Below are 12288 nucleotides of genomic sequence, written 5' to 3' on the forward strand. Positions count from 1 at the left end.
ACACTTTTTTTTTATCAAAATATCTTACATATACGACAATTAATTATAAATTATAAACTCAAAGCATGATTTTGAATAATACGGAGTAATATATTTCGCTTTCATTCCAAACATTAAGATTTCTCGTTGGTACTATTAAGTTAACTTTAAAAAATAATTACTCTAAAAATATAGTATAAGTTGCAAAACCAGTTGAATCATTGGCCGATTCAAGATCGAACCGGTTGATTGTATTTGAGGCATGAGGCATCCATTTATAAAAATTCAAAACCGGTTAATCCACTGAAATTGTATAGAAAATATCAATCTGCTAACGAAGTTGAATTTCTTTTTTTCTTGACTCATTTCTGTTCGACGTGGAATTTGTTAGTTGTTACATACGTAAATTAAGGGGCATTCGGTATTCTTAAAGTGGGATGGAATTAATTATGTTTGACATATAAGAATCCTATCACTTAATTAGGGTTAATCACGTGATTTGGGATATTATTTTATACTCCCTCCTCATTCCCATTTTACTATTTTGGGATGTTAAGAAAATAGTCCGTCTCATTTCTAAAAATGAAAATTTTTCTCCTATACTTTACTCATTTTTCCCTCATCTCTCATACTTTACTCACTTTTCTCTCTATCTTTCTTACTTTTCTTATCTTTCTCTTCTCTCTTACTTTATCAATTTTATCATTAAAACTCGTGTCGTCCACAATTGAGCTATCTTTTGTGGACTGAGGGAGTATACTATGGGGTCGGTTCGGTTTACAAGATTGTATCTCATAATTAAATATGTAGTGTGTTTGATTTTTCAGATTGAATCTCACAACTCAATCATAAATGAATAATTATGTAATAATTAGTCATAGTCAACCTTAGATCTTAATAGTAGTACTATTTTATCTAGGAAAATGAACACGCCTATATATACGGTTAGTCCTACTTCAGGAGCATAGTCATCATCCTCATAAAAAAAGGAAAAGTCTAGAAAGAAAAATAAATGGAATCTAAGGAAATAAAATGTGCAAATTTTAGCCTTGCAATTTCGCCATTTTGGGAAACCTTGCTTGTCTAATTACATTTATATTATACGGAGTATATTTTCTGGCCTGTTTTTCTTCTTTTTGTTAGGTTTAGGTTAACCAAAATCCCAAACATTCCATTTGATCCCTAATTTAATAGGATCATTAACTACATAATAAAGTTATTGGGTACATTTTAAGTTTGTGTTGGAGTTTTTTTTAGTGATTCAAATCGTCGACCTATTGATTCAAGGGAAACGTCTTACCATCTGCATTTCGTCGTCGTTGGAATTGGCAATATCAATTACGAAATGACAAAATCATTGAAAGCAAGGAATGGAGTTGTAGGAGTCGTTTTGTGATGAAAAAGCTGTGGTGACAGGTGTATAATTAGGCCAAATGACAAGGTCATACATAATGACAATAAATAATTAACTACACATTGATTAAACTATTTAATTGAACAGGTTTATGGTGATGGCCATCCATACCTTCACTAATTAATGGCTGTGTGAATTTGAGAGGTACCCTTCAATCAATTCAACCATTTTTATCCTCTCAACTTGCTTTCTGTCTCAATTTGGCCATCAATTTTGGTTTTTTATTTATCTTGGATTTATATGATATATCCAAACACAAGTGGAATCTAAACATAAGTTAAGAATTTAAGATGTACAAGTCATCAAAATGAACTCACATTTTAGATAAACTATGGAATTCCAATACAACTGAAATAAGCAACATCTTAAGCAAACAGTGAGCAATCAAGTCAGCAGTAAAATCTAAATTCAACACCAGCAACATCAACTGATTATGCACAACTCTGCAGATCATAACAGGCAAACATCTTATTACGCGGGAATTTTAATCGAGACGGGATCCAGACAGCACGGGACATCCTTAGGTGGTGAGGATGGGAGGGAGGTAGTCGGATTTAGTGCCCAGAACGCGAGCTTTGGTGTCCGGGAAGAACTCAGCTCCTGGAAGTTCAGTAATCTCACCTTCGCTCGCAATCCCAATAGGGTAGCGGAGCAAGTGACCTGGCAGGTCTCGTTCTAGCTCTTCGCTGGAGTAGAGATCCCAGTACTTGTCGGCCATATCATTCACCTTCGTTGCACATTCCTCACTCTCAGGGTGGAGGAAAGCTTCATCGATCATGCCAAGGTGTTCGTACCATAGCGCCATCCTGAAACCGTGGATCTGTCCCCTTGCTGGCTGTCTGTTTGCGAGATGATATGGTTGATAGGCTCCCATGGCTATCTCGGAATCCCTTGCACCATCCATTGATCTTTGGTTGATATTTGCTGAACCAACTATGATATATTCATCATCAACTGCAACACAACAGACCGAAATTCAGATCATATGATTCAAATGGAAAACTTGTGATCAGAATGATATACTACAAATATGAAGGAAAAGATACCTATCATCATCTTGGCATGAACGTAGATCATAAAACGCCGAGCCTCCTGAGCTTTGAGATAGTCTGAGTCGGGTTCGGGTTGTTCAGAAGGTTCATATTCTCCACTCTTCTTCACTTCTCTATTACCAAGGCAGAAGAATGTCAAGTAATTTCTGGGATCCTCTTCGACACCGTTAGCTTTAAGGGCCTGAATGATATCTTTGTACATCATCTCCATCGTCCTCCGCTGCCAGTCTAATATAGCCTGTACTGAAGCACTCTCCGGAATCCCCTCGGGCCACATAGGAACCACAATGTACACGGTGAACCTTTCTCCAGCTTCGATCTTGCTGACAATCTTCAATGACAGTTCCTTCGGGATGAGATGTAGAGCTCCAATGTCTTCGACTTTAATATCGTTACAGTCCCAGCCAAAACAGCCTCCCAAGAAATACTGATTCTCTATGTAAATAAAATTTTTGGCCCGGCGTATAGCATGGATATACGCATCTTGAATGCTTCGGTCAATGATATTGTCCTTCCCACTAATCAGACCTGCTTGGGCAGCCTCATCAGGCTTTTCGGGGAAACCAAAGGCTGCCCCACCATCAATCGATCTGAATAGCTGCACGTTCCATGTGTCGTGGTCATCAGGGAACGTGACTGGAGAAGGGGGAATAACAATATCAGAGAGCTCTCTCAAGTCAACCAATACATTCTTACCACCTTGCTTCTTCCACCTCTGCTCAAAATTATACAGAACATCCCAAGCAATAGGCCCTTCCAGTCGGGAATGAATGTCATGCCACGGCTCTCGGGGTCCACCTTTGGTGATTGCAGCTCCAGTATAGTTAGGCTGATGGAAATCATTGTGATGTGCCGTATCCAATGTTCTGAAAAGTGTATGGAAGGGAGTATCGTATCTCCCGTCACAAAGATCAATGCCTCCGACAAAACTCACAACTCTCTTCTTATCCGGTTCTCCATTTGGTAAATCACTGTCTACCACCACGATCTTTTGATGATGAGTAAACATGGTGGAAATTTGCAAGTCCTGAACGAAGCTTCCGCCATCATCAGGATTGCGGGGACATAGCTTGCAGTGCACATCCGTACCCTGGAAGTACTGCTCAGTTTCTTCATCGTGGGTAGCCATTAAACCATCTTTCTTCAGTAAACCCACCGAGGTTCTGTCATCCCAGACAAGCATAAGAACCCGAACACCCTCGCTTGCTTTCTGCTTAAGGAGCTCGCCAAGAGTAGTATCTCCACCTGGCTTTGGTCTTCGTGAGTCCCTTATCAACGTGATCTCTGTGTAAACAGACCAACCAGTGATGTAAATAAAGTGCTTTGCATTCGTGATTGCATCAAACACGTCCTCCCAACATCTCTGGGGCTCATAGTTTTGCCCTCCAGATAATGGGATCTTTGGAATAAATCCATCCGGCACATGAGCATCCTGGTACAGAGAAACCCGGCATCCTCTTCTTTGGGGAAAGAAGGTATAAGGGACCCCGGGATACTTGGCACTTTTAATTCCACGAGCCCAGTTGCGATCTCTGTTAATGTCAAAAAACTGCAACTTCACATGGATCTTAGATTCTGCATCAATAGGATTCTTGTCTTCATCAAGTATCTCAACCCACTTATCTACTTCATCCCCATCCAGTAATTCCTCGACCGGCACATAAGCTCTTCCAATCAAAGTGGCACCAATGGGATTATCATCTTTGACTGTGAATATGACATTTGAGGCCATATGTGCACAGTAAATGTGAAAAGACTCATCCCACTGAGGATTGGTGGGGTTCTCTTCAATCGTTCTCGTTCTCCCAACTCTGGCCTTTTCCAAATCAATAGATGCATAGATTTTGGGAGTTCCTTCGCCGAACCCAACTTTCTCCTGGAAATTCTCCACAAACTGCACAGATGTTCCACATATGAGAAAACAGAAGACAACTAATATACAGTTAAAATAGGGACACGACACGGTTCAGATTTCCATAGCATGAATTCACCAAGTAAAAATGGAAAGCATATAAGAATGTGCACGACACGCTACTTTGTAAACTTCTGCATCTATTGCCACAGCTATGCCTAACAGCCTAAGTACTTATACTCTAGAAACAGATAATAACTCATATATTACTGTCCAACGTTCCAATACAAATCCCTTCTTTTTACCAATTTATCTTTGAAGTTTCCCAAACATCAATTACTACTACAAAGTAACTGTCAAAAGGGGCACAGACACCAGTCATTATCTGTATAGCATCTCAGAAAAACCTTGAAAGATGGACAGTAAGCGATTGATGTTCCGACTAAAGTTGCATACGGTGAAGAAAGTAATCACATCCTTAGCAGCAAGTGATAAACTCATGAATGGTGAATACGACTCCAACCAACAAAAACACCACTTAAAAGATCACAAACACAGAAATTTCATGTTACAAATAGATCAATCAAGGAACACTTGGAGCAATCAAACTGCAAAGATTGAATAACTATGAATCGAAATCAAACAAGACAAAACAAAATCCAACAACTTTCAAACAGAGAGAATAAAAACCCTCTAATGTCTACCGATCAGCACAAATATCACTCCACAAAAACAAGCACAATCTAGTCATCTATTTACACTAACAGGAAAGCAAGTTAAAATCGCAACACAACAAGATCTGGCAATTAATCATAGATAAAAAGTAAATAAAAAAGTAAAGAGTCAGAACAAAATCAATTTAAAGTAGACATCGCATCAGAATCAGACCTTGCTGAAGATATTCCCACCCCCTCCAACTTTCAGCGTGTCCACTTCATAGATCATGACATGGAGAGTTCCATGAAGCAAGTGCTGCGCCATTGATTCTCACCTGTCACCACATCAGATAAAGGTCAAAACCCCACAATCGCATTTTACAACTCCACAGTTAACCCAACCAAGTTTAATCAAAGTAGCCCAAGTTTAATCATCACAAACATATGAAATTTTAATAAACAAATTGAGGATCAGAGAGATCACAAGAGCTTACAAAGTAAGGAAAACAGAGTGGGAATTTGATCGGATCTTCTCAGTGTCAAGATTGGTAAATGGAAGAGGAGAGAGAGAGAGTGAGAAAGAAGAGCGAGAAACTCGCATTTATGTAATGAGAGGCGACGCGGTGTGGTCATTAAATTAAAGAAAATATTGATATTTGCAAATAAATGCCATTATCCATATCATAAGCTTTTCAAAAATAATTAATACTAATTGTTGAAATCGATGGGAGAAGATTTCTTGTATTGAATCAATAATACGGTACATTGGTTACATATTTTATAGACTAGGTATTCTACATATATGGTAAATTTACAATAATTACTACACTAATTTAGGCATGATATATCCCCAAATCAATCACATAATATTTTCCCGATATTATGCGATCTTATTCCAACACTCCCCCTCAAGCTAAGTGATGGGGTTCCCAATGCTTAGCTTGCCCAGTACTTCACGAAACGACTTCGAATTCACTGCTTTTGTCAAGATGTCTGCCAATTGATCTTCGGTCTTGACATAAGGCATCTCCACCACCTTTGCTTCGAGATTCTCTTTTATAAAGTGCCTATCCACTTCCACATGCTTTGTTCAATCGTGTTGTACCGGGTTTTCTGAAATACTGATTGCCGCCTTGTTGTCACAGAACAATCTACAAGGTAGCGCAGATCGAAGATCCAATTCGGTCATAAGTCTCCGTAGCCATAGTATTTCCGTCAATCCACTCTTGATTCCCCGAAATTCCGCCTCTGCACTAGAAAGTGCAACTACCTTTTGCTTCTTACTCCTCCATGTTACAAGGTTACCTCCAACAAAGGTAAAATAGCCAGCGGTAGACCTTCGATCATTTGGATTTCCCGCCCAATCTGCATCAGTAAAGCCGTGTATTTCCATGTGACCATGTTTCTCGAATACAAGCCCATGCTCGGCTGTTCCCTTCAAGTATCTGACAAGTCTTAGCACAGCTTCCCAATGTTCTTCTTGTGGTGAATGCATAAACTGACTCATTACTCCAACTGCATATGCAATATCAGGTCGTGTATGGGATAGATAGATAAGCTTACCAACTAGCCTCTGATATCTCCCCCTATCGGTCAGCTTCGCACCTTCCTTCATCTGTAACCCATGGTTCTGTACCATCGGAGTATCCGCGGGTTTGCAGTCAATCATCCCTATTTCGGCCAACAAGTCAAGTATATACTTTCTCTGATTTATGAAGATTCCCTTCTTTGACCTTAGCACCTCTATCCCTAAGAAGTACTTAAGAGGGCCGAGATCCTTCATCTCAAACTCATGGAATAAATTCTTCCTTAGTTCGGCTATCTCCTCCTCATCATCTCCAGTAATGATCATGTCGTCTACATATATGATTAAGCATGTGATCTTCCCCCCTTTTTTCTTGATAAATAAGGTATGATCTGAATTACTCTGTTCATACTCGTACTTTTTCATCACTTCTGTAAATCTCCCAAACCATGCACGTGGTGACTGCTTCAACCCGTATAGTGTCTTCTTCAGCTGACACACCTCCCCATCTGCAAACTCTCCCGTGAACCAGGTGGTGGTTCCATGAATACTGGCTTAGGTAATTCTCCGTGCAGAAATGCATTTGTCACATCAAATTGGTGGAGCGGCCAGTCTTTATTAGCAGCAATCGAGAACAGCACCCGCACGGTATTAATCTTAGCCACTGGGGAGAATGTTTCTGCATAGTCCACCCCATACGTCTGAGTGTATCCTTTCGCCACGAGTCGTGCCTTGTATCTCTCTATCGTCCCGTCTGGTCTTCTTTTTATCGTAAATACCCATCTACACCCAACAGTTCTAGCTCCTTCGGGTAGTTTCGATTTTATCCACGTACTATTCTTCATTAGGGCTTTCATTTCAACAAGCATTGCTTCTCTCCACTTCTTATGATTCATTGCCTCTTCGGCTGTCTGTGGGATTTCTTCTTCTTCGTATAGTGCAGCCTCAAATGCCCGGGCCATCTTTGTTAGGTTTCCTTGTACGAAATTTGCCACTCCATAGCGGGTTTTCTTCCCTATCCTCTCAGGGGAGTATCGTTTGGCCGGGATTCCCCTTGTACTTCGGTGAGGAAGCACGTACTTCCCTGTATCTCCATCCACGGTGTTATTCTCCTCTTGGGGTTCTGTATCAGCGGGGTCAGTAGTAACTGAAGGTTCAACACTATTTGGTTCAGGAGTTACCTCGGATATCGTCGGAGGAGGATCACTCGGGGGCGGATGAGAGGGTTCTTGTGGTGAGATTTGCTCGGCGGTAGTGACCATCGCTGGTTCTGGTGGATCCTCAGTCGAGGAGCTTGGCAACGGCACAACCCAACTTAGATAGTCCTCATGTGTAGTTGGACCACTCTCCCCCTGACTACTAAGGTGGGTATGGTAAAAGAATTCGGTTTCTAGGAAATTGCAGTTCATGGTGGTGGTGATTTTTCTAGTGGAAGGATCATAGCAACGGTAGCCTTTTTGATTCACCCCATACCCCACAAAAACACACTTGGTTGCACAAGGAGATAGTTTATTCCGCTCGTGTTTTGGGACATGAGTGTATACAGTACATCCAAAGATCTTTGGCTGAAGATTTAAGTGCACGGGTATTTTGGCTTGTTTGGAGAGAACATCAAGTGGGGTTTTCATGTTCAGTATTTTAGTCGGGAGACGATTGATCAGGTAAACAGATGTAGCAATTGCTTCGGGACAAAAAAAGTTAGGGACTTTGGATTCAATCATGAGGGCTCGGGTCATTTCTAGGATTGTTCGATTCTTTCTTTCAGCTACCCCATTTTGCTCGGGTGTATATGCACAGGAAGTTTGGTGGATCACGCCTTTATCTTTACAGAATTGGGTCATAGCACTATTTACGAATTCCCTCCCATTATCTGACCTAAGGGTTTGGATAGTGGTTCGGAATTGTGTTTGTACTAGTTTAAAGAAAGAGGTAAATCTATCAAAGACTTCAGACTTGTGTTTTAAGAAATAAATCCACGTCATTCTCGTGCAATCATCAATAAAAAGCACAAAATATCGAAATCCATTTCCAACCGTGGGTGCAGGACCCCAAACATCAGAGTGTACTAAAGAAAACATAGATTTCACACGAGTATTTGTAGGCTTAAAAGACTGTCTACGGCTCTTGGCCAAAACACAAGTTTCACATGAAAAATCAGAAGAAATTGAAAGTTTTGGGTAAAGTAATTTAAAGTAACCAGGAGAAGGGTGTCCTAGTCTTCGGTGCCAGAGCCAAGTTTCCTGTTTTGTGGATCCGTGAGCTAGCATCGCACTGCCATGTTGAGCTATCTCGTCCACATAGTAAAGCCCTTGCTTTCAGTGCCACGCCCAAGAATCCTCCTCGTCTGAATATCCTGTAAAATACAAAAGTCGGGATTCATCATAAGTGTGCAGTTTAATTCCTTGGTCACATGGCTAATAGACATCAATCTTTGAGATAAAGTAGGAACATATAAACAATTCCTAAGTCTGAGTGTAGGAGATATTTCAATTGTGCCAGATCCTTCAACCGTAATTAATTCCCCATTTGCAGTTCTAATAAAGGATTTAGTGCTTCCATCAAAAATAAGAAAATCACGTCTATCCGGAGTCATGGTATCAGTTGCCCCACAATCAAATATCCAGCCCTTAGAGTGTTTATCAAATATATCATATACGTGAAATGCAGCGGAAGTTTCTAGTAGGGGTGCAAACCGATTATTTGACACAAAATTGGGGTAATTGGGGAATTTCTGAACTGTATGGGGTCTAAATTCAATTTCCAGAGGATCAGGAGGCTGAATCTCAATTTTTAAGGGATCAGGGGGTCGAAAAATAATGGGGTGGGGTTTATGTTGATATTTTCTAAAATTTGGGGGTATCATCACAGAATTAAAAAAGGAAAGTGAGTTAGGGTTTGGCATTGTGCCAAACCCGTTACCTCCTCCCGCCGTCTCCTCTGGCGATTTCACTCTTCCGGCGAAATTGCCTGCTCCCCTCACGTTGCCACCGTTTGGGGGGTTCTCCTGATGCGTACCCATCCCGATTGTAGTCTGATTCCCATGATTTCCGGTGTCATTCCTCCACTGTGCTCCCTCTCCGTTTACTGCAACGGCGAGCTTGGCCTGAGCGGCCCTCGCCTTTTGTCGCTCTTCCCACCACTCCGGGTATCCCAGTCTTTTGAAGCAATTCTCCCATGTATGCTTCTGTTTCCCACAGTGGGAGCACCACAATTTTGAGGTGTCGGGTCGTTGGCCTCCCGATCGGTTGGTGGCGGGGGGGCGCGGTGGTGCGCCGCGATTCGGTGGTGTGCCGCGGTTTGGTGGTCGCTGACTCTGTCCGATTGAGTTCTGTCCGATAGCCGCGAATCCATGTCCGATTTCACCCCCAAATGATGAATCGGCGCTGCCGTCGGCTTCTCCAGTGGGTGTCGACGATGTCGGTGGCATGATTCGACGTCGAGCCGCCTCCGTCTTCACCCACCCATAGGCTGCCGCTACTGATGGGTATGGGTCTTCTTTCAAGATCTCTCTCCGGACAGAGTCGTACTCTTGGTTTAGTCCCGTAAGGAACTTGATTAATCGCTTCTCATTCGAGTGCACTCTGTATTGGCTGACTCCTTTGTCGCAGCAAGTTACGGGCTGCTTTTGGGAACGATCAATGTCCACCCATAATCCGTGGAGCTTTCGGTAATACGTTTCTAAATCGAGATTTCCCTGTTTAATTGCGATTACCTTTTCTTCCAGATCGTAGATAAGGTATTTATCCGCCATGTTTTCGAAAGTCACAGCGAGGCTCTCCCACAGCGCCTTCGATGTTTGGTGATGGGCAAAATCCGAGATGATGTCATTCTCGATGTTGTCCACGATCCATGAGAACACTACTAGGTCGTTCTCCTCCCACTCGTCGAATCCCTTGCTCCCCGGTTCTGGGGGATCGTTTTTGATGTAAGAATACGCCCCTCGGCCGCCGATCTTTACTTTGATCAGTCTCGACCATAAAGGGTAGTTTTTCCCATTCAACTTGAATGCTATAGTGATGCTCTTGCTATTCCTCAAGCTTTTCGTCTGTTCTTGGTTCGGTTTCTTCTCATCCTCTGAATCTGACATTTTTTTTGGTGTTTTTCTGGGCTGATTTTGGCTAATAACAGGTCGGGTAAAGGTATATCGGCTATGATGAAATTTTTCTGAGCCGGGATCGTTTCTGCTCTGAGGCCATGTTGAAATCGATGGGAGAAGATTTCTTGTATTGAATCAATAATACGGTACATTGGTTACATATTTTATAGACTAGGTATTCTACATATATGGTAAATTTACAATAATTACTACACTAATTTAGGCATGATATATCCCCAAATCAATCACATAATATTCTCCCGATATTATGCGATCTTATTCCAACACTAATGTTCCTTCTATTTTTGTTTATTATAACTTGAAGTTCAAATAAAATATCTTACCAATTAAATTAATTACATTTTATTATCGTTATTCATATAAATAATTATAATGTTAGCCATATCATAAGTTTCCATTTCCCAATCAACTCATTTGACTTAGGAAAAAAGGACAAGATCCCAAGTCGTTTTCAGCGGTATATTTGATTCTAAGAGCATCCACAACCGTGCTCTTGCCAGCGGCACGGTTGTGGGCCCTGGCGGTACTATTCATGCCTGCTCTCTGGCAAGAGCACAACACCCACAACTGTGCTCTTCCGCAAGGACGAGCACAATTAATATAAAATTCAATTAAACAATAACATTTCCATAATATTAAAATCCATTTAAAAACCATAATAAATATTACAAATTACAAATAAAATTAAAAAATACATAATTAAAATCCTAAAAAATAAAAATTACATAATTAAACTCCTTAAAATTAAAAATTACATAATTAAAATCCTAAAAATTAAAAATTACATAATTAAACTCCTAATAAGACTACGCATCCGGCGGGATCAACCCCAATTGTTTTTGGAGACCTTTTATCATGATCTCGTGTGTTTCAAGTTGCGTGGGGGTCATAGATGACCTATCGGCCATATTGAGTTGGCTTAAGAGCATCCACAGCGAGTTGTTCGGGGTTCCAACCGTGGGAGCCCGAAGGGTTATCGTCTTGGCCGGACATAGTGATGTTATAGGGTATGAGAGAATGAAGATGAAAATGGATATGAGAGAATGGAGATGAGAATGGATATTGGAGAATGATGATGAGAGTTGTGTAGTTTGATGTGAATTTTTGGGGTGAAATTGGGGGTATTTATAGATGAAAGTGTGTATTTTTGGGGTAAAAAAATGAAAAAAAAAATTAAAAAGGTGTAAAAAACGGTTATAAACGGATATATTTTTTTGGGGAAGTGAAATTTTTTTTATTTTTTATCAGTTTTTTAATAAAAAACCGATTTTTTTTAAAAAATATAAAAATGTTTAAATGCAACGGTCGAGCCGTTGACGAATGGGAGCGCGTCACGTGTGCGTCCGCTGGCACGGACGTGCTCGATACATCGAGCAGCGCCGTGCCAGCGGCGCGGACGGCGGTGGCGACGGTCGACGGACGCCACCGCTGCGCATGCTCTAATGTATTTATTTAGTTTGTTTATAATTTAGATTAGGCAAGATACTATGTGTGTGTAAAGAGGAATTAAATAATACTATTAGCTTTGAGCTAATTATAATTAACTTCGGCTAATACTTTTCCATCCCATATTTTTTGTTAAAATGTCTATATCATAAAAATTCTTGTAGTTTATTAGCCTGGCCATGTCTAGTTTGTGCTTGATTTTCAAATAATTTTGGGTCAATCTTAGATGTTTGAAAGCAACTTTTCA

At 40.7% G+C, this 12288-nt stretch overlaps 3 protein-coding genes across 3 annotated transcripts; all 3 read right to left on the reverse strand.

Annotated features, from left to right (window-relative positions):
* Positions 1-1692: 1692 nt before the first annotated feature.
* Positions 1693-5579, reverse strand: LOC121795050 (phospholipase D alpha 1-like). Its single transcript, XM_042193481.1, has 4 exons — positions 5448-5579; positions 5186-5288; positions 2440-4339; positions 1693-2347 (listed from the first exon to the last, which is right to left on the reverse strand). Exons 2-4 carry the CDS (start codon positions 5276-5278, stop codon positions 1914-1916), a joined length of 2427 nt encoding a protein of 808 aa, XP_042049415.1. The 5' UTR covers positions 5279-5288; positions 5448-5579; the 3' UTR covers positions 1693-1913.
* Positions 5580-6043: 464 nt separating this feature from the next.
* Positions 6044-6592, reverse strand: LOC121796604 (secreted RxLR effector protein 161-like). Its single transcript, XM_042195419.1, has one exon. The coding sequence runs from the start codon at positions 6590-6592 to the stop codon at positions 6044-6046; it is 549 nt and encodes a 182-aa protein (XP_042051353.1).
* Positions 6593-8762: 2170 nt separating this feature from the next.
* LOC121796605 lies at positions 8763-10565 on the reverse strand. Its single transcript, XM_042195420.1, has one exon. The coding sequence runs from the start codon at positions 10563-10565 to the stop codon at positions 8763-8765; it is 1803 nt and encodes a 600-aa protein (XP_042051354.1).
* Positions 10566-12288: the final 1723 nt, after the last annotated feature.

This window comes from Salvia splendens, chromosome 3 (assembly GCF_004379255.2).
Source record: "Salvia splendens isolate huo1 chromosome 3, SspV2, whole genome shotgun sequence".
Classification (NCBI taxonomy): Eukaryota; Viridiplantae; Streptophyta; class Magnoliopsida; order Lamiales; family Lamiaceae; genus Salvia; species Salvia splendens.